At 40.9% G+C, this 19,332-nt stretch overlaps 1 protein-coding gene across 1 annotated transcript; it reads left to right on the plus strand.

The window, feature by feature from the left end:
• Positions 1-46: 46 nt before the first annotated feature.
• On the plus strand, positions 47-14,107 carry LOC117812593 (A disintegrin and metalloproteinase with thrombospondin motifs 15-like). The gene is given in 9 exon segments (XM_034683477.1): positions 47-2,465; positions 6,848-6,980; positions 7,121-7,228; positions 7,231-7,287; positions 9,912-10,195; positions 10,281-10,458; positions 10,566-10,738; positions 12,298-12,473; positions 12,602-14,107. Coding segments are annotated over 9 exon segments (2,835 nt in total). The 5' UTR covers positions 47-1,529; the 3' UTR covers positions 13,392-14,107.
• The last annotated feature ends 5,225 nt before the right edge of the window (positions 14,108-19,332 follow it).

Here is a 19,332-nt window from a genome sequence, read left to right on the forward strand (position 1 = left end):
CACCCCAGGTTATCCACATAATTATAACAAAATGCTTTCTGTTTCAACTTTTATATTTTCAAAAGAGGTACATTACAAAAGTACAGTCAAATAATATAACATTTACCCACCCATCAGCATATACAGTATATATATAAACATAGGCATGCCTACACAGAGGCATAGCCACAGATGCATGCATGTACCCGTACAGTAAAAAAAAAAAAAAGTAGAAGTAAGAATAAGAGTTAAACAGAGTGCTGTTAAGCATTGCAAACACTCTGGGGACAAAATGCTTTAATTACTCCAAGTATAATTACAGTACATGAGGAGTTCCCCATTTATTTAGGCAGAGTTTTCAGCCTCACTTTTCTTTTTTCTTCTTTGGGGCAAGTAGCAGCCCTGAATCAAAAAATGTGTTTCACTGACATAAATTAAGCTAAAAGCAGGTGTACTGAAGAGTGTGTGTGTGAATTCAAGTTTGTTTAATATTTTCTTTGTAAGGTTTGTGTGTGGTTTTTAAAAAAAAACAAACTAATATATTTTGCAGGTTGATTACATGGCAAGTAAAATAAAAAATCTGGAAAGTACTATGTCACCACAGCTGAGTAAAAATACAATACATTTCTCTAAAAGATTGTTGACCCCTATTCCATAAGAGTTGGGATGCTGGGTAAAATGTTGATTAAAATAGATTTTAAAATAGAGGGCTGCCAGTTCTTCTAGTGTCCACCAGGTGTCATATGTGATATAGCCTTCATAGAGAAACAGATCTATCTGAACAAGACATGAAAGTTGATATGTATAAGTAGCCTGATACTCCTCAGAGAAACTTAACTGCACATTAAAGTTTATTTTGCTACTTCACCTTTCTTCATGTCTTTTTGAAGTATCGTCAGTTCCACTGATAATGACTGAAAATGCAATGTTGTGCAATATGACTGCAGCATAATTTGTTGTCATATTCCTAATTGGGGGGTTGATGCATATTGCTGTTCCAATAGTCTGTGTTTATGTATCCAACAACTTCATCTTTTCAATGTTCCCAAACATGTAAGTCTGGTCAAGACTTGATGGAGTTCTGTATGTGGAGTCAGATAGAGTCTGAGAACATAAAGCCTGAAAGTATGTGATCTGATAATTCATCACAGTGTGTTGGGACATGATGACAGGCCTGCTGTCTGTTCAGTTTCAAGTGGCCGGAGAAGAAGTCTGAGACGCGCATTCAATGAGCGCCTCCAAAGACTGCCCCCTTCAGAGGAGATATTGAGCTTCTATATTTCTGACACAAGACTAAAATGCATAAAGTCCACAGACACAGAGGGCAGCAGTCGACTCAGCACGCACAGGTGGAGAATGGGAATGGGTCATGACCAGGAGGAGTTTGCACTGAGTGGACTTGTACGACCTTCATTGTGTTAAAGTCCTGCGCTCTGGATTATTCTCTTCATCCTCATTTGTGGCTCTCACTGCTTCCCCTGAGTTTGCAAATTCAAAACGATATATTTCTCCGTTGATCATTGCATTCCTTCTTGGATGCAAACATCGTCATGTTTATCAGAACAACTTTTCTCCTCTACTTTGTGGTGACACTGTTAGAGCTTGCCCGTTGTATGGAAAGTGAACTTTGCTTCCCGATTAGACTGGACAACCACAACCATGACGGGAAGCATTTGGACAACGAAGTGGATATTCTCAACGGAAAACGTATCCTCAAAATAAAAGCTTTTCAGCAGGAATTAGTGATCGATTTAATGCAGGACTCCAATTTCATCGCTCCTTCACTCTCTGAACAGGACGCATTCAGGATCTCCAACACCGATGCAACAGCTGACTTGAGCCGGTGTTTTTACTCCGGACATGTGAATTCAGACCCGTATTCCTATGCTGCTTTAAGCCTCTGTAAGGGTTTACAAGGTGCGTTTGGCTTTCAAGGATGGGAATATTTTATCAGCCCGGTGCAGAATTACACCGCAAGCGCAGAAAGCGCACACATCATCCGGCGCAGAACCAGCAACAACCTGAAGCTCAATTCAACCTCTAGGTGCGCAGTGGACAGCGACATCAGTCTCCAGCTTGCACAATCATTGGAGAAATACAAGCATCTGAGAGATTACAGCAATGTGACAGAAACGATGCTGAAGAGAATGGGGAGAACTAAAAGATTCGCATCCGTGCCCAGGTACGTGGAGACGCTTGTGGTGGCGGACGAGTCCATGGCCCAGTTCCATGGAGATGACCTAAAACATTACCTCCTGACTCTGATGTCAGTGGCTGCGAAGCTCTACAGACACCCCAGTATCCTCAACTCCATCAGCATAACAGTGGTTAAGATCGTGATAATAACTGAGGAGGACAAAGGACCCAAGGTGTCCGGGAACGCTGCCATGACGCTGCGAAACTTTTGCACCTGGCAAAAGAAGATGAACAAGAACAACGACAAGCATCCGGACTACTGGGACACGGCAATCCTATTCACCAGACAGGTAAAAAAAAAAAAAAAAAAAAACAGAAAAAAAAGTTTCACACTAAAGGGTTTGTGGTAACATGGGGGAATGTAGTATTTTAGTATGCGTAATTGCGCACAAAAATGCTTGAATCGAATATGTTTCATTGAAATGCACATTTTCGTCTTCATATATTTTTGAATATTAATAAAAATAATCTTACTACAGAACACATTTTTGCCACTTGTGTATTCGAGGAAAACATTAATATGGTAAGATATTAACTTGGTTCTCAGAATGCTGTAGACTTGACATACTTTTCCCAAACCTCTCCTGCAATCACTTAATTTGTGTGCTCTCCAAACACGCTCTCAACCTCTGCTGAACTCGGTGAACATGCACTCAGTGAACATCTACCATCATAGCTTTGACTCTGAGGCAGTGTCACTTAGGGAATCACTTGAGCTTAACAGAGGGAGTCTTGATTGCACTTCATGGATCCTTTGAGGGCAGTTTATGGACTTGGAACCCACCTCTGAGTTTTCTCTGCACTCCCAAATATTTGCAGGATGACACAGGGTCAGTGATGAAGTCATTGCTCACGTTCATTGGCCAGAGTGTAACACACTGATGCATGAAGTGAGTGCTTGGTGGAGCTGAGCCGTTTTGCGATAATTTCAACCTTGAAAACTTGGAAAAAAGTTGACAAATCAAGCTGAGGGATAACTGTAGAGAGATCATGTTTGGATAGTCTACAATCCACAGCCAAATGGTCAACTGCAGATACAATAACAGTCTCAAAACATCCACTCCTTGAGATAAAAACTTAAACATAATATAATAAGGCATCTGATTGCTTTTGGTCAGAGTCGTGACATGACACATGATCCTGCCAGACTTCAAACATATGCTTGTTTTACCTGTAACTTTGCCATATTTAAGAAACTTCAAGCCCTCAGGGATGCATCATTCGGAAGTGTCTTGTTTCTCTCAGCCCTTCCCATTCCTCCTCCAGCTGTGGGCTTTCCAGCCCTGCCCACCAACTTCTCTGCTCCTCATTAAACAGGCCCCTGAAGGGAGAGATGGAGTGTGTGGGGGAGTGAAGGCGGGGAGGAAGAGGGTCTTTGTGCATGTCAGAAAAGTCATTCTCCTCAATGTTTCTGCCCCACCTGCTTGTCCCAAGTCCAGAGGGGCAGCTCTGCACAGCTGCAGTTGACTTGCACTGTTGCTTCTCTGCACACTCTCTACTCTTATTCATTTTCTTTCTCATTCAATCCCTGTATTGCTGCTAAATGCTGATGGACTCCTGCTCTTCCTGTTAAGGCCATGATTCCTCAAACACAGGTACTATTCTCCATAAGAGTATTCCATTCATGACATCAGGGGTGTCACTAGGTTTGTGAATCAAAAGTTCAAAAGCAGACTTGATGTTGTAAATCATCACAAATTTAGATGACCCCATTCAGTTGTACTAGACAGTGAGTCATGTGGTTGTAAATGCTATATAAAGCAGAAAGACACGTCAAAGGACTGTGTTACCGCTAGACTTAACATTATTTTGGATGAGGTAGGTTAGCTGCTTTGGTTGGAGAGCTGACAGACTGTATAAGCAGTTTCTGTATTTCAGAAGCAGACAGAATTAACTGGAGAGAATAATTGTCTGTGACTCTTACCCTTAACATTTTCTCTGGATGGACCATCTGAACTATATGGTCCAAGAAAAACTGCCATAAATAACAATAATTGAACACATATTTGCATATCAGTCTTCAACTATTTATAAACACACATACATGTTCTTATTTGTCATTGCAATCTCCTGCTGCAGTACTACAGAAGAAACCTACAGCTTAGATTATCCTATTTATGCTTCAGTCACTTTTCACTTTCCGCACAACAACAATTAAGCCTTTTTTTAAGATATAATATTGTACTGACTGCCAGAGTGAACTAATGCACACAAGATAACTTCAGGATGATAACATCATCTACAAAAGATTAAGGATCTCAACACGAAAAGGACTAGGTCAGTACATATTCAAGAGCCATAATGCAAATGGACATAACATCACACTTAAAGCTGTCAGCTCTCGTTTTCTTAGAATCTGAATGACGTGTTTCGCCATTGAAGAAGAGTGCATACACATACCCTCCACACACTCAAGGTTCAAGGATGTTACAGTTGCAGGTATCAAACTATCTGTTGCATACATGTCCTCTCATTATGGAGCATTCTGCTCAGCCAGTCAGAGAAGGCATTAAAGGAAATCAGACAGCAGTCTTTCTTTTGTTCCTTCTCAACCTGGTGACTCAAAATTAGTCACTTTAGTCAGTGGTGCTGTTCAGGTTTACCTCAGCTTTCAGTGGGCATTCAAGACACATCCATTGTCTGCTGTTTACAGCCCACAGAGTAATTTGTTGGTTTTATGAAGACCAACTCGGTGTTGTCCACAGGCAAACTGTGGTTTTCTTTAAACTTCCAGCCAGGATGATTTTTTTTGTGCAAAGAATGTTTATTCAGTTCATTAAGTTACACAGAAAGCTCATTGTGAACAGCGATTGTGTAAAAAAAAAAACTAACTGTAAATCTGATGTATTTATGTTTCCCCTGGGAGAGAGGGGGTGGTTTTACTTTAACTCACAGCATGTTAATTTTCACTTACATCACAGGTAATGGGTTGGGAAAGAGAGTGCACCTACATTGTCAAGACATTGTCTCACTGCTTTATCAGACCTTTTTTCCACTTCTCATGGTTTTTAATTGAGAAGGTACAAAGTGAAACTCCTAGCAACACGATGGTTTAAATGTTGCAGCCAAAACACAGACTGTCATAAGCCAGATGGTATTCACATGCACCAAACTGTGTACACAAAATTAAGTAGAAATGTAATTGGCTGAGATAACTCACATATTGTTTTTAAATTGCACAAACACATAAAAATGTTAAGATAGATGACAGATGTGGGAAGTAGGTCAAAGCAAAGTATAAACTCATTGACACGGCTGTTTCTTCTCTCCTGTCCGTCCTACACTTTTTTATTTTCTGCTCCTAAATGGACCAAACTTTCAGATGTCGTCTGCACATGAGAACATCTGGACTAGATTTGCACTGGCCAACAATTGCGGTTCTGCGGTTTATTCTAGGAATGATTTGTCACAGGACTCGAGGTCTTCACTTGGCACAGAATTTTTTAGTGTACATATAGTACAGCACAGGATTTTCGGGGCAGTGTGACGTAAACCAGTGCTGTGCTTTATCTGTTTTAGCTGCCGGCCGCTGGTTTTCCTGTGTTTCTCGGTATGTAGAGATGGAGCTGTTTATGGGCCAGGCAGATGGGCGGTTCCCTGTGGCGGTGACCGCTGATGTTGTCCTGTGATTAGGAGGTTCAGTTCCAAATGGATACTCTCTAAGATTAGGTTTTAAACCCATGTGGCGGAGAAATAGGTCATCTGGAAACTCTGCTCTGGTTGAGCTGTGGAAATGTTGTGATGAGGATGGTTGCCTTACGTCATAGGAGACGGTGCTCTAAACACTTGCGCCCACTTATGACACCTCAAAACTGAGTGGTGGAAATCCTTGTTAACACGAATGACTCTTTCTGTTTTTATTCAACAGTTCTGGCCATTGTTTTCAATAGCATTGTAGTTCCAAGTTAAATGCTGAGGTCTTGGAACAAGGTGACACCACATGAAATAAGTCATGGCTAGAAACAGGCAAGGTCAAATTGTCAGACAGTGGACAAGTTTCCAAACCAACTCCTCACTGTCCAAACTGTCCGTTGTACTTACAATACAACCATAGTTCTGGAGAGCTTTGGCTAACATTTACGTCAAAGTACGTCATTTCTGTAATCCAGCAGGACAATCCAACCATAAAGATCAACTTTTCAGGTCACACTAGGACTGGTCTCATTTTTAAATGATCGGAAATAACTGTCTGGACCGACATTATCACATAAGAGAGTCTGATGCTGTAATATCTGTAACACCAAATGACCCCAAGTTACAACACTGATGATGTCTTCCAGTGCATCTTCGTATGTTGCAACAGGATTACTATGTCAACATAACAGATGGATATGACATCCACGGTTTACACAAAATTCCACTGAAATTGTAGCAAGCCGAAGTTCTTTTGAGTTTCCTGATATGTTTTTTTCCTTTTGTTTTGATCATAGGCTGTATAAAAAGGTAGACAGCACAACAACTCTCCAAAAGTGAAGCCCAAACATGTTTAGCTCCACCTAGCGACTGACTGCAGTAGATGTGTCATGGGTCAAACATAATATGTCATCAGCACCTGTCACAGGAGTTTTTGGTTTCATTTGTTTAGGTCAGGAGGATATGGTTGGGTATTTTCCAAATTTATTAACAGTCTATGGTTTTCATAAGTAATAATGAAATGGCTTTTTTTCCCCAGGATCTGTGTGGAGCATCCACCTGTGACACCCTTGGCATGGCAGATGTCGGCACCATGTGTGACCCCAAAAGGAGCTGCTCTGTGATCGAAGATGATGGCCTCCCCTCAGCCTTCACCACTGCTCATGAACTTGGTGAGCAACATCATTTATCAATCAAAAACATTATGTTTCCTGTGGTTTTGGTGCATATACCAATTTGTCAACAAAACTATATTGTGTCTTGAATTTGTGAAAGAAATCTGACCTCCCACCCCCCCCCCCCCTGTTGACAGGACACGTGTTCAACATGCCCCATGACAACGTGAAGGCCTGTGAAGATGTGTTTGGCAAACTGCAGGACAACCACATGATGTCTCCCACTCTGATTCAGATCAACCGCACCAGCCCTGGTCTCCCTGCAGTGCTGCCATCATCACGGAATTCCTGGACAGCGGGCACGGTGAGTTTCCATGACCTCTGACTCTCATGTTTGACTGCAAACAGCCTCAAAGTGTGTTTGAAGAGGTGAGAAGGGCGAGTACTGCTACATATGTGATAAAAAGTCAGGTTGTTTCAAGTGTGTTGTGGCACCAGAAGGAGCTGTGTTTCAAAAAGAGACTCAAATGATGTAGCTAAAAACAACATTATAAGGTGATAATAATCTGGGTCTGCAGAGTTAGAAAAAGAAAGTGGCCCCAATTCTCATCCCTGTTTAAAGCAAGCCGCTCAAGGCTTCATTAGCTGCCTGTTCTGTTCCATAAATCACCTCCATCCTTAACAAACTGCACTAGCATTGCGTTGGGTAGTTTAAAAGCCAGGACTTCATCTTAGTTTTTCTTCTGTTAAAAATTTCACATTTCATCAAAACGTGACTTTTATTCAGTTGTTGAAAAGCAGCTCTTCTTCTGACTTTTTCTGTTTTTACTTAATTTTCCTGTGTTGTCAACATCTTGGGTTTCAATATGACTTCAATCATTCGAGGCAAACACAAAGTAAAAGCATAATTTAATTTCAGTATCCATCTGTAATTCGAATGTGGCGTCTGCCTACCCTTCTTCAGTGCTGTGGTCATAGACAGGACTTACAAATGCCAAAGAGAAATGTATTTGGTTGGATGCGGATTGTTTGCCAAGCAGGCCAAACCACAGGACTTGGCCTTGGAGCAATGCTAAACGTTTGTTTTAAAATTGCCTCCACATCTGTCCCAAATTAGAGGGCTTGTTCAAGGGAGAGTCACCACAACGGTTTGGACAGCGAGGTGTATCTGCCCAGTGATTCCCATGCAGGTTTGCTCCAAATAGACAAACCCTTTTGCTACTTTGTGAGTCCATTTCAGAGACGGTCTTAAACAAAGGAACACAAACTGGAGACGAAAAGGAACAATTTGGACTTGACAGGGAGTGATTTCTTACAATGTTGGAACTTGGTTTCTCCAGGCTGCCTGTCATAAATCTAAACTTCAAAAAGCAGTGGGGAGAAAAAAAACATGTTGCCACATGTTTGAGGCAGTTTTCACGAAGGGCTTCGTCCACAATCATTTGTAACCTGTTCCTGTCTCCACACACATACACACATGCACAAGATGCCAGCTATTGTTTTCTATAATTGCTCTTTGGAGAAAGAACAGAAAGGAAGAGGTGGAGTTCAGCTGTTTCAGTGAATTGTTTACATTCTGTACAATCAGTTAATCTGTGCGTTTCATCTGCCAAATTTGCAGTGAAATGAGAGGAAACTAATTTGCCAACACTTACAGCCCATTCACTAACTGCCCTATTATGTGTTGTGGATTCACTGCAACACAAATGCCATAATAAAGAAATTAAGAGAACCCTTTTTTCCCCCAGTGTGAATGACTCTGTGGATGCATAAATTCCCCATAAGGGTGAGAAGAAGCACTGCTTGTTTTGAGTGATAAAAACCTCCACCTGGAAACTTTCTCATCCAACAACATTGATCTTTTATGTTTCCAAGCACCTGTCAAACTCCACCCATTACTAGCCTGTTCCAGGAAAGGTTTCTGTGCCCCATTTTTTGTAAATGGAGTCCATGCAGTTGACCTTTGCACTGCAGGCTAGCTGCAGGTCAAGAGTTGGAAGCTAAGGTTTTATGCTCATAACAAAAACTAAAAGATTAATCTCATGCAGCTTTGTCTTTACAAGTCAAACAAAAGCTGTGGGTTTTGGAGTATAGTTTGAGGATCGGATAAGAGTGGGTGGCTGTGTGTGGGGAGCTTTTGTTATTTTCTCTGCTTATGTTTGTGTGTATAAATCTGTGTGTGGTATGTGGCATACACTGCATGCACTGCATCAAGTTGTGGTTTCCCTTGAAAGAACCAAAATCACAAGGGCAATAGTTGCAAACTACCCCAAACCCACATTGCCACCCACCCACAACACATTCACACACATTCACATACATTTAATGACAAGGTCAGTCAAGATTTTTTTACAATTCTGTTTTATTATTTTGTAAACACATTTCAGCTTTCATCATTAATCATGGGTTTTAAGTGCTCATAGATGTTAAAGAGAAGCCTTAAAACCATAGACTGTATAAAATATGGACTTAGTATCCGTGACGTCACCCATCTGTTCCTGAACGCTGCCAATCGACGGCGGCAGCCATATTGGAAATGCGGAACTCAACCAGTCAAAGTGTGACGTAAAGAGGCAGAGTTTGAGCCTCCTAGCCAACAGCTATGTGTTCCGGACCGGGAGTCAAGTCAGTCATGTCCTTATTTGGGCAAAAACTCGTAATCTTAATATCTTCTGAACCGTCACGTCAGAAAAAAATTCACCCCCCATACAGTGTGTCGATAGAGAAATGAGCCACTGTAGCTAAGCCATTTTTTGAACCAGTCTGTAAACATGTTTATTAATGCTGTAAAGATTTTCTTTTTTGAATTGGTGTCTATGTGGTGTCCGGTGTTTCTGCAGCCAGCCTCGAGCGGATTCTTGATGAATTGCAGTTTATGACACTTCCGCATGAGCTTCTTCCTTTGAGACCGGAGGTTGCCGCTTGCTTACAACCAGAAGACATTAGGTATTGCCTCAATGTATTAAATGGTGTTTCTTCTTCTTCTAGGGGAATGTTTGCTCGATCAGCCTCAGAAACCTTTGGTTCTCCCTGACATCCGGCCGGGTATATCCTACAATGTTGAACGCCAGTGTGAGCTCGCATTCGGAGAAAACTCCAAGCCCTGTCCGTTTATGCAGCCACCATGCGGCCGCCTGTGGTGCACAGGGAAATCCAATGGCCATCTGGTGTGTATGACGCGTCACTTCCCTTGGGCTGATGGCACCCACTGTGGGGATGAACAGGTCTGCGACCGGGGAATATGCTCCAACAAACAGGTCCAAACTGTAAAGGTAAGGACTGAGTTTTGATATCAACACACAGAAGGTTCACATGGTTGTACTTTTTTCAATAATGTACTGCTTTGTACATTTCCAGGTGGACGGCCGTTGGGGAAAGTGGGGCCCATTCGGTTCCTGCTCACGTACATGTGGAGGTGGTGTCCAACTGTCTAAAAGAGAGTGTAACAACCCAGTTCCGTCAAATGGGGGTAAATACTGCCAAGGGGTTCGGGTCAAATACCGCTCCTGCAACTTGAACCATTGCTCTGATACAGGTACGGGACGTTCAAAACAGACAGCTATGTCCAATGACATTTTTCCCCCTAGAGCGTTCCCACCTTTCACCTCCTGTACCCTTCCTCCCTCTTTACCCCATGTGCAGGAAAGACTTATCGTGAGGAGCAGTGTGAGAGCAGCGGACACAGTTTCAACACTAACAGAATTGCTCACTCTGTGGTTTGGGTGCCCAAATACTCTGGAGTGTCCACCAATGACAGGTGTAAACTCATCTGCCGGGCTAATGGCACCGGCTACTTCTACGTCCTGTCACCCAAGGTAAGCCCTTTTACTTAGGAAATATAAAGATCAGTTAAGTGGTCGTCAGATGAGGTGTGACTTTGAGACATGAAGTTGAAAATACGGCAGGTTCATCTGGGAGAACATGAATTTATGTCAGCCAGCTGCATTGGGACTAAGTGCAGAGTGTGAGGGAAGGAATGAAGGAGAGGTGGAGGACGGTTTAGCTCATTCAGATAACGGTGTGGAGTGAGCTTTAGCAGCAGTGAAGCAGAATTCACACTTCACTCCATCATAGCAGCTTAGGAGGAGTTGATAAGAGCACTCAGGGGACACGTAGCTCTGAATCACATAGCAGCTGGGTGTCTTAACCACAGAGTGATGAACCAAAAAATGAGTCTACAGTTCTGCCTTTGGGAAGTTGAGTGAAATATTTTGAGCTTGAGTTTATGATACGTCTCGGCCGCACTTGTCAAAGTAGATGACTGTTGGTCCAGTCATGCTCAAGTCATCTGATAAAGGAGGTTGTTCTCGCCACTGCTGCTACATGCTTGCTCATGATGTATTTAGTTTGGTATCTGTAAATGATGTTATAAAGATAAAGGTCAATACAGAAAGTTGAACATCGTCTGTGTCAGAGATTTCACAACTAGATGAAGTGACTTTGTCCATCATGTATTTGCAGATCAGTGATGTGGTTGGTTGTGTTGAAAGTCACACTTAAGATACCCCCAGGACATAAAATGAACTTTTTACCTCATCTGCCATTGGCAAGTGACCTCCAAAAATGTACTGGCCAAAAATATTTTTCACCAGCCAAATAAAAACGTAGTGACATTACTCCATTTAGCTGTGTGTGCCTCTTCTTGAGCGTCTCCTGCCTCTTTGTTCGTCCTTTTTGTTTGCGGTGGCTTCATGCTTGGAATGTGTTGCCACATCTTCCTTGAAATGCTCTTCCCGCTGTGCTTCTTCAAGCAAAGGGAATGAATAGAACTCCAGTAGCTGACATCACGTTGTTCACGACATACCAAATCACAACACAAGTACAGCGTGCCGCGAGGGTCAAAATAGCATGACAGTCGGCAGAAATGGGTGAAAGTATGAAAACAAAACTTCACATGCAATACAAAATTTTCCATCGGCCACTGGTGGGTGTGTGTTTTTGTTTTACACGCCAAACTAACTTTTTACCCGGCATTGGCGCTTGGTGGGTGTTAATTTTACGCCCTGGATACCCCTCTCCACAGAATATACTGCATCTTGAATCATCCTGGTATCTGATGGGTTCACTGAGTATCATTTATTTATCTGAATGACTGATGTATGGGGGACAATTTCAAAGTTTATTTTGCCTTCATGCCTCTCAATTTAGAAATAAATAACTGTGTTTTTGAGTTATGGGACTGTCATTGAATACATTGTGTAGTAGAAACATCTCCGCAGTGAGAAATGCCGCAGACTCAATCAAAATGACTGTTGTTTGGACTGCAGTGGGTTTTGGATGATCTTTAACCTCCTTGTGCCAAGTATAGTGTATAAACTAGTATACTGTATAAACAGAATGGTGATTAAAGGGCAAGCTTCTTTGTACTCTTCAGGTTGTGGATGGGACTCCGTGTTCCCCAGACTCCACAGGAGTGTGCGTCCAAGGGAAGTGCATCAAGGCCGGCTGTGATGGAAAAATTGGCTCCAACAAAAAGTTTGATAAGTGTGGAATCTGTGGAGGAGATAACAAAGGCTGCAAGAAAGTGTCAGGACTCTTCACGAAGCCTGAGTGAGTAAAATTTGCATTGTGATGAAACTATTACTTATTGCTTTATTTGATTCCAACGTTTGAAAACATGATCGAATTATTAGCTTCACTCCGAGCTCTCATTGACTGTAATATGTTTTGATTTTCAGGCATGGCTACAACTTTGTGGCCATGTTGCCAGTAGGCTCAGCCAACATAGACATCCGTCAGCGAGGCTACAAGGGAATGACGGGGGATGACAACTACTTGGCAGTGAAGAACAGTGAGGGCCATTACCTGCTCAATGGGAACTACATTGTGTCAGCTGGGGAGAGGGACATCATCGTAAAGAACAGCCTGCTGCGCTACAGTGGCACAGCGGGACACACAGAGACCATACAGGCTGTGAAGCCTTTGGGAGAAGTCCTGACTGTGGAGGTGCTATGTGCAGGCCAGATGACACCTCCTCGCATCCGCTACTCCTTCTACCTCGCCCGTCAAACCAAAGAAGACAAGACTCTGAAGAAGGAGAGTGTGAATTCCCATAACAGTGTCCTGGCTGAGGATGGTGTCAAAGAGAAGCAAGATGACATGCTGAAGAAGTCATACAGCAAGGTGGATCCTGTTCTTGGCAAATGGATATCTTCAAATTGGGACAGGTGCTCTGTGACCTGCGGCACTGGGATCCAGAGGAGGATGGTGCAGTGTCTGACACCGGACGGTAAGCCAGGGCTGGACTGTGACTCTTCTCAAAGACCCCCTGCCACCAGGGTTTGTGGAGACCCATGTCCTGAGTGGTTTACTGGGCAGTGGTCACCTTGTTCCCGAAGCTGTGGGAAGGGCTTCAAGAGACGGCCATTGAACTGCAAAACCACAAAGGGACATCTTCTCCCCAGAGACCACTGCACTGGCTTGCGTAAGCCACAGGAGCTGGACTTCTGTAACCTAAGCCCTTGCTAGTGACTTAAACCTACAGACTAAAAAATCGTTGTTTTATTTCAGTGGACTGAATTACATCCACCTGCAAATATCAAACAAACCTATGTCTGCAAGGTGCGGGGTTTCCACCTGCATCATGGGAAAATTGCTCAGAGGAACTACAAGAATATCTGATGCAGAGTGAAAGCTGCAGGATAAATGCTGGAAGATATTTCTCACTGCCATTACTCTGACTTCATAAGATGCTGTCCAGGCCTTGCTCTGATTGCAAATTAACAAATCAGACAGTCAAATTACATTTTTACTAAATTCTTTCTACCTTCAGTATACAGAATTCCCATTTGCAAGCAATTAATCCAGTTTATCCTTGAAGTCTGGAACCCATTTCAAGTCATAATATTTGAAAAGCAGGTTTGAAAGTTTTGATTCAGGCTTGCAAAAGTCTCTATATAGCCTCCTGGTGGTCCAAAAAAAGCAAACATACCAGCATTGACATGCATAACATTTTACAAAATGGACCAAAAGGTAATGCTCATGGGCTGCTCAACACTTTACAGAGAAGGACAATACGCTCATGGCTCAACAAAATCTTACTTATCCATGATTTTTCTAGAGATGTGCTGATATGATTATACCCTTTTAAATGTCAATCCTGATGTCTGGACTGGAGTAGCAATCAATACCAGGTGCTGCTAATCATCCAAGTGCAAAATAAAAAGTCAATATAAGGTGGAAAAGCACAGATTCCTTATATTTTGCTCTCTGTGATTACTCTTTAAGCACTTCCACTACCACGATATCAGAATTGGAGCAACTCCAGATTTTTCAGGGAGCCTTTCCAAAGATTAAAAGTGATTCAATAAAGAAAAGTTCAGATCATTATATGCTGCAGAGATTAGATCAGACTTAGCTAGTATTTGTCCTCTAAAGCTAACAAAAACTCATCTGCTTAGTAGACTCTGATTGTCTGCAGAGCCAACTCAGCCCCTGTGATGGAAACAGTTAAAACTAGATCTAAAGTCACACTGGTCCCTTTCAGGACAGATCTGCCTAAATGAAGCAGAACAGGAAACAATGGCCAGTGGTTTTTCTCCCTGTCAGCTCGTGGCTGCCAGCTCGGTGACTTCATCAGGCCGCACCAAACATTGTACAGCTCATCATATGGACTCACACACTCACACATGTAGACACAAGTGTTCAATTCTTGCCTCATGTGTGCAGCATGTTTGATTGCCTCCCTCACTTCCTTTATTATGTGACCACAGCGATGGTTCTCTCAGTTCATAATGTTCCACCATGTTAAGTCATGCCTGTCTGGCACAGTTATAACAGATAATTTATTATCAATGAAATAATAAAGCCGAGAGGGAGGAAAATCTGGCAGGTCTTCTGTTACGCTGTACAGACGAGTGTTTTCCTGGATCTCCTTGTTCATGGCCCGGCAGCCTGAGCCAAGCTGTTCTCTCTACACACTTGATGAAATCCTGTAATCCATTATATTCTTGTTTTGTTTCTTAAAGAGGCCACATTGTCCAGTCAAACCTTCAACTAAACGATGGATCGTATGTTAGTTGGACTATCACTTTCTTTTTTATTTTTTTATTCTATCTGCTTTTGCACTTTGTACAGCAAAAGAAACGTATGACCTGCATGGACTGTACTGTATACTATGTATACATTTATTCAGCTCTGTGCAAAATCTGTAAATACTTTTTTAATCTTTTTTTTTTTACACAGGCATTTGTAGGCCTAATTGTCTTTGACTTAAATATATTTATTCAAAAATAAAGACATCAGTGGAAAGTTACAACTTGTGTTTCATTCTTTCTTGTCCTAAGTCTGTGGAACGCTTTAACTCAAGTGCAGATGAACTTCTCATGTCTACAACAGAACAGGTGAGTGGTCACAACAACAGCGACTGTACAACTACTCCAATGAGAATCAATGGCAGATCATGCAGTTCTATTATAAGTAACACTCAAAGGCAGTTATAGATTTATACTATGATTGTTTTCATAATAACTTAGGCACAATAATTACAGAACTACATGATTTTAGATAAACTGTGAAATTCTAGTCCTGTTAGCATCAAAGCTCCTAAGGATTTTTATTTGACCATTCCAAGCAAGGGGAGCAAACAACCCAGACCAGGAAAATAGGGTTCTAAGAGCTTCTTTGACTCTGACTGACGAGCACTAGCCCAAACAACTGTTGTGCAAGGGGTTAGCTTGCAAACTATAGTAGCTCATCAATTAGCCCAGCCAGTGGCCTGTACCCCAACAAGCTTTCACTGATCAGACATGAGTCATTTCTTGCTGTGACCAGTCCACCAACTTTTCTAATGATGTGAAATCTGAACAACAAAACTACAAAAGTTAAAATCTTCATATTTAGAATAAGCCTTTTTTTAAAACTCAGAATTAAAACAGACTTCAAAAGACTTTAGACTTTATTGTCCGCTTGGGAAAATTATTTTCCACAGCACCTTTCTGCATTTCCACAGACATAGACAAACACAAGAACATACACTGAAATAAGAAGTAATATATCGACAAAACATAAAGCAAATCCAGCCTGATACATTGCTTTTTCACATAAAACCTGTTCTGTAAGGGTGTGCTGACATTGGAAAAAGATAATTTAAATCCTTAAACTGAATCATTTCTGAGCCATCTAAGGTATTGCAATTTCTGAGCCTAAACAAGTAAGGCCGGGAATAAAAAATTGAGAGCCTTTTCTTAGTTCAAGTAATTCAAAATTATTCCAAATAATGTATAGTACTTACTGGGGGTGGGACAGGATATTGATACAACAATATATCATTATTCAGCATTGACTCCTTGTGCAATTCAATTTTCTTTTTGCTGGCGCCAAATAAAGATATTTGAATTGAAAAGTAACAGCTATGAACAGATTTCCCCTCCAGTTTGACTCACTGCATCACTACTTCGCGAATCCTCCTGGTGGCGCTAGTGACATTAATCCTTCACTTTACCTTTTTTTAAGGACATTTTCTATACATTAGTTATTTGTAGTATATCATTCCAATTGTCTTTTAATTGATAAATGATCATAGAAGCCCTGTTTTCATAGTATAATTGTTATTATGGGTCATTTGTATCATATACTATGATATTGAATGGTAACGCATCTTATGCAGTCATATACTGTTTTGTCCTGTCATAACGAAATGTAATGTAACTAACGTTACTAATATCACTAATATATTGAATTGAATTTTAACATATATCGCATTGCAACTTAACGTGATGTAATGTAACGCATCACAACGTAACACAACATATCATATCGTACCATATTGTATTGTATTGTATTGTTTTGTATTGTTTTGTATTGTTTTGTATTGTATTGTAATGTATGGTATTGTATTGTACTTTATCGTAATGCGTTGTATTGTATTGAATTGTATTGTATTGTTGTATTGTATTGTATTGTGGTGTATTGTATTGTATCGTAATGTATCGTATTGTTTTGTATTGGATTGTATCATAATGCATTGTATTGTATTGTATTGTATTGTATCGTATCGTAATGTATCGTATTGTATTGTATCGTATCGTAATGTATTGTATTGTATCCTAATGTATCATAGTGTTTTTGTATTGTATGTATCGTATTGTATTGTAATGTATTGTTTTGTATTGTTTTGTATTGTATTGTAATGTATGGTATTGTATTGTACTTTATCGTAATGCGTTGTATTGTATTGAATTGTATTGTATTGTTGTATTGTATTGTATTGTGGTGTATTGTATTGTATCGTAATGTATCGTATTGTTTTGTATTGGATTGTATCATAATGCATTGTATTGTATTGTATTGTATTGTATCGTATTGTATTGTATTGTATTATATTGTATTGTATTGCATTGTATTGTATCATATGTTACTCTGCGATTCTCACCCATTCTAGAGAGAGAAACTGCTCCATGATGGGCAAATAATAGCAAAATCAGCATTAATAATAAGCATTAGAAAGAGTAGTACTAAGAGAGTGTTCACTGTAAAACATGTTCCAGTACATATGACAATGTGCTTCGCTCTCTTTTATCTCTCTAATGTCTGGACTTCTGTTCTCTAAAACATCAGGCCATCACATCTGCAGCGTCAGTGAATCTAAAGGTAAGCTGGGTGGCCAGCATGCCTTGTAGCAGCTCACTGTAGCTTGTAAACTCCCCTCTGCTGTGCCTTTATTTCACGCTCAACATTTCAGACATGCAACTACAGCTATTTTCCGCCGGTTGACGTGGACTCATTTTGTCTGTCTGTGTCCATGACCAGTCCAAGAATGCAGCTGTGTGTGAGAGGGTGGAAATTTTGCGATTTTGACACCATGACTCATGCATGTCTGGGGACTTGGAGAAAAAGGTCAGAGCCTAGCACGGGAGGTCTTATGTCAGACATTTTTAAAAGTTTTTGTAAAAGAAGTAATACGTCAAAAAGGCTGAATACACTGACCTACATATGTGCAGATAGAGAAAATACTGGAGGAGAGCCAATGGAAATGTTTATTCTTTCCCCCTAGTTGCCTCTTGCCTGGGTTTATGGTCATATCTTGTTGCAGGTTTGAAGGCTTGTTGTGCCGGACTTCTTATCAAAAGATAGTTTGGCTTTACCAGCTTTTCTAAAGTGAAGTTTTTGAATTAAAACAATAAACCTCATGCACTCAGAGGTTTATGTTATACTTGAACTTAGCTTCAAGGATTATGGGTTTCGGTCTTTTAAACAGTGATCAGTTTATGTAGCTTAAAATACTTCCACTGTTCTGAAATTACTTTGGTAGAATAACAGATCATTAGATTCAAGAAATCTCTCACACAGGATGAGTTTGGTGGAATCGGGAACAGAGATTGTGACAAGGCTAAAAGTAGAATCCTAAACTTGAAAAGAAGAATGTTGGACAAAAGGGTTGAAAAAAACTCTTCTTATAGATCGACAAACAGTACAAATCTTTATCAAACTACCCTCTAGCATCCATGCACATCCTTTTTTCTCTCTGCTCCTGGTCTGCTCTGCCACACAGACTGTAATTCTGTGTTTTCCCCAGCATTAAAAAGTATTCCCAAGACATTTTGGTTCAACCTCAAAATAAAGTGGTGAAGGTAATTTGGCTTGACTGATGACTTGTTTACAACCTATCTGATCATTTAGCTGCTTTTGTTTGTTCAAAGAATTCCCAGAACTCAAAAATTGCTTCGGTAGGTATGTTAGTGTTTATAGCTAGAACTAATCAAATAAGAGCCGTGTTTTATTAAAGCAGAGCTATCATTTCTTCTTTATTCTGGGTCCAGAACAAATCTCACCAATAAACAAATAGACAAAAGTTGAATGTTCTTTATTTCATTTCGGCAAAAAGAAGCTCTTCTTCATTCACCACTGCTGCAAAAGATTAAAACTGAGCCACAGTCTTAACTAGCTAGAGGAGCCAGCAGCGCATCATTACATTACCACTAAAAAACCCAACATAACTCCACATTCTTTTGCTTCTTTTTTATAGTCCCCCTACCAAGGAAAGGCTTACCCCTAATTACTTAAACCATTATAGACCCAAGGGTTCCTGTTAGCAATTAGGACAAGAAGCCCAGTGATATCTCATCTATGCGGTGTCTTCTGTCTGATATGCAGCAGATTTTGTTTTTGCAGTATTTGCTGAGTCAGATGGACTGCATGCCACAGCCCATTTTAAAGATATCCATTCTAAGAGAAAAGCTTTGCACACAGCCCATGTGATTCTGAATGGGTAAATGGACAGGCTCAGTAAACAAGAGCTCATTAATGCACATCTCTGAGGAGGTCTGCTGACTGCAGCAGGAACAAAATTCGTCTGAAAAACAACAGTGATGACAGATCCACAGCTGTCTGCTGCCGATGGAAACTATTCCAATGATTCAGCTGAGAGTGGCTGATTTAAACTTCATGCATCTTTATCTGACACGTTCTG

The sequence above is a fragment of the Notolabrus celidotus genome, chromosome 5 (genome assembly GCF_009762535.1).
Source record: "Notolabrus celidotus isolate fNotCel1 chromosome 5, fNotCel1.pri, whole genome shotgun sequence".
NCBI lineage: Eukaryota > Metazoa > Chordata > Actinopteri > Labriformes > Labridae > Notolabrus > Notolabrus celidotus.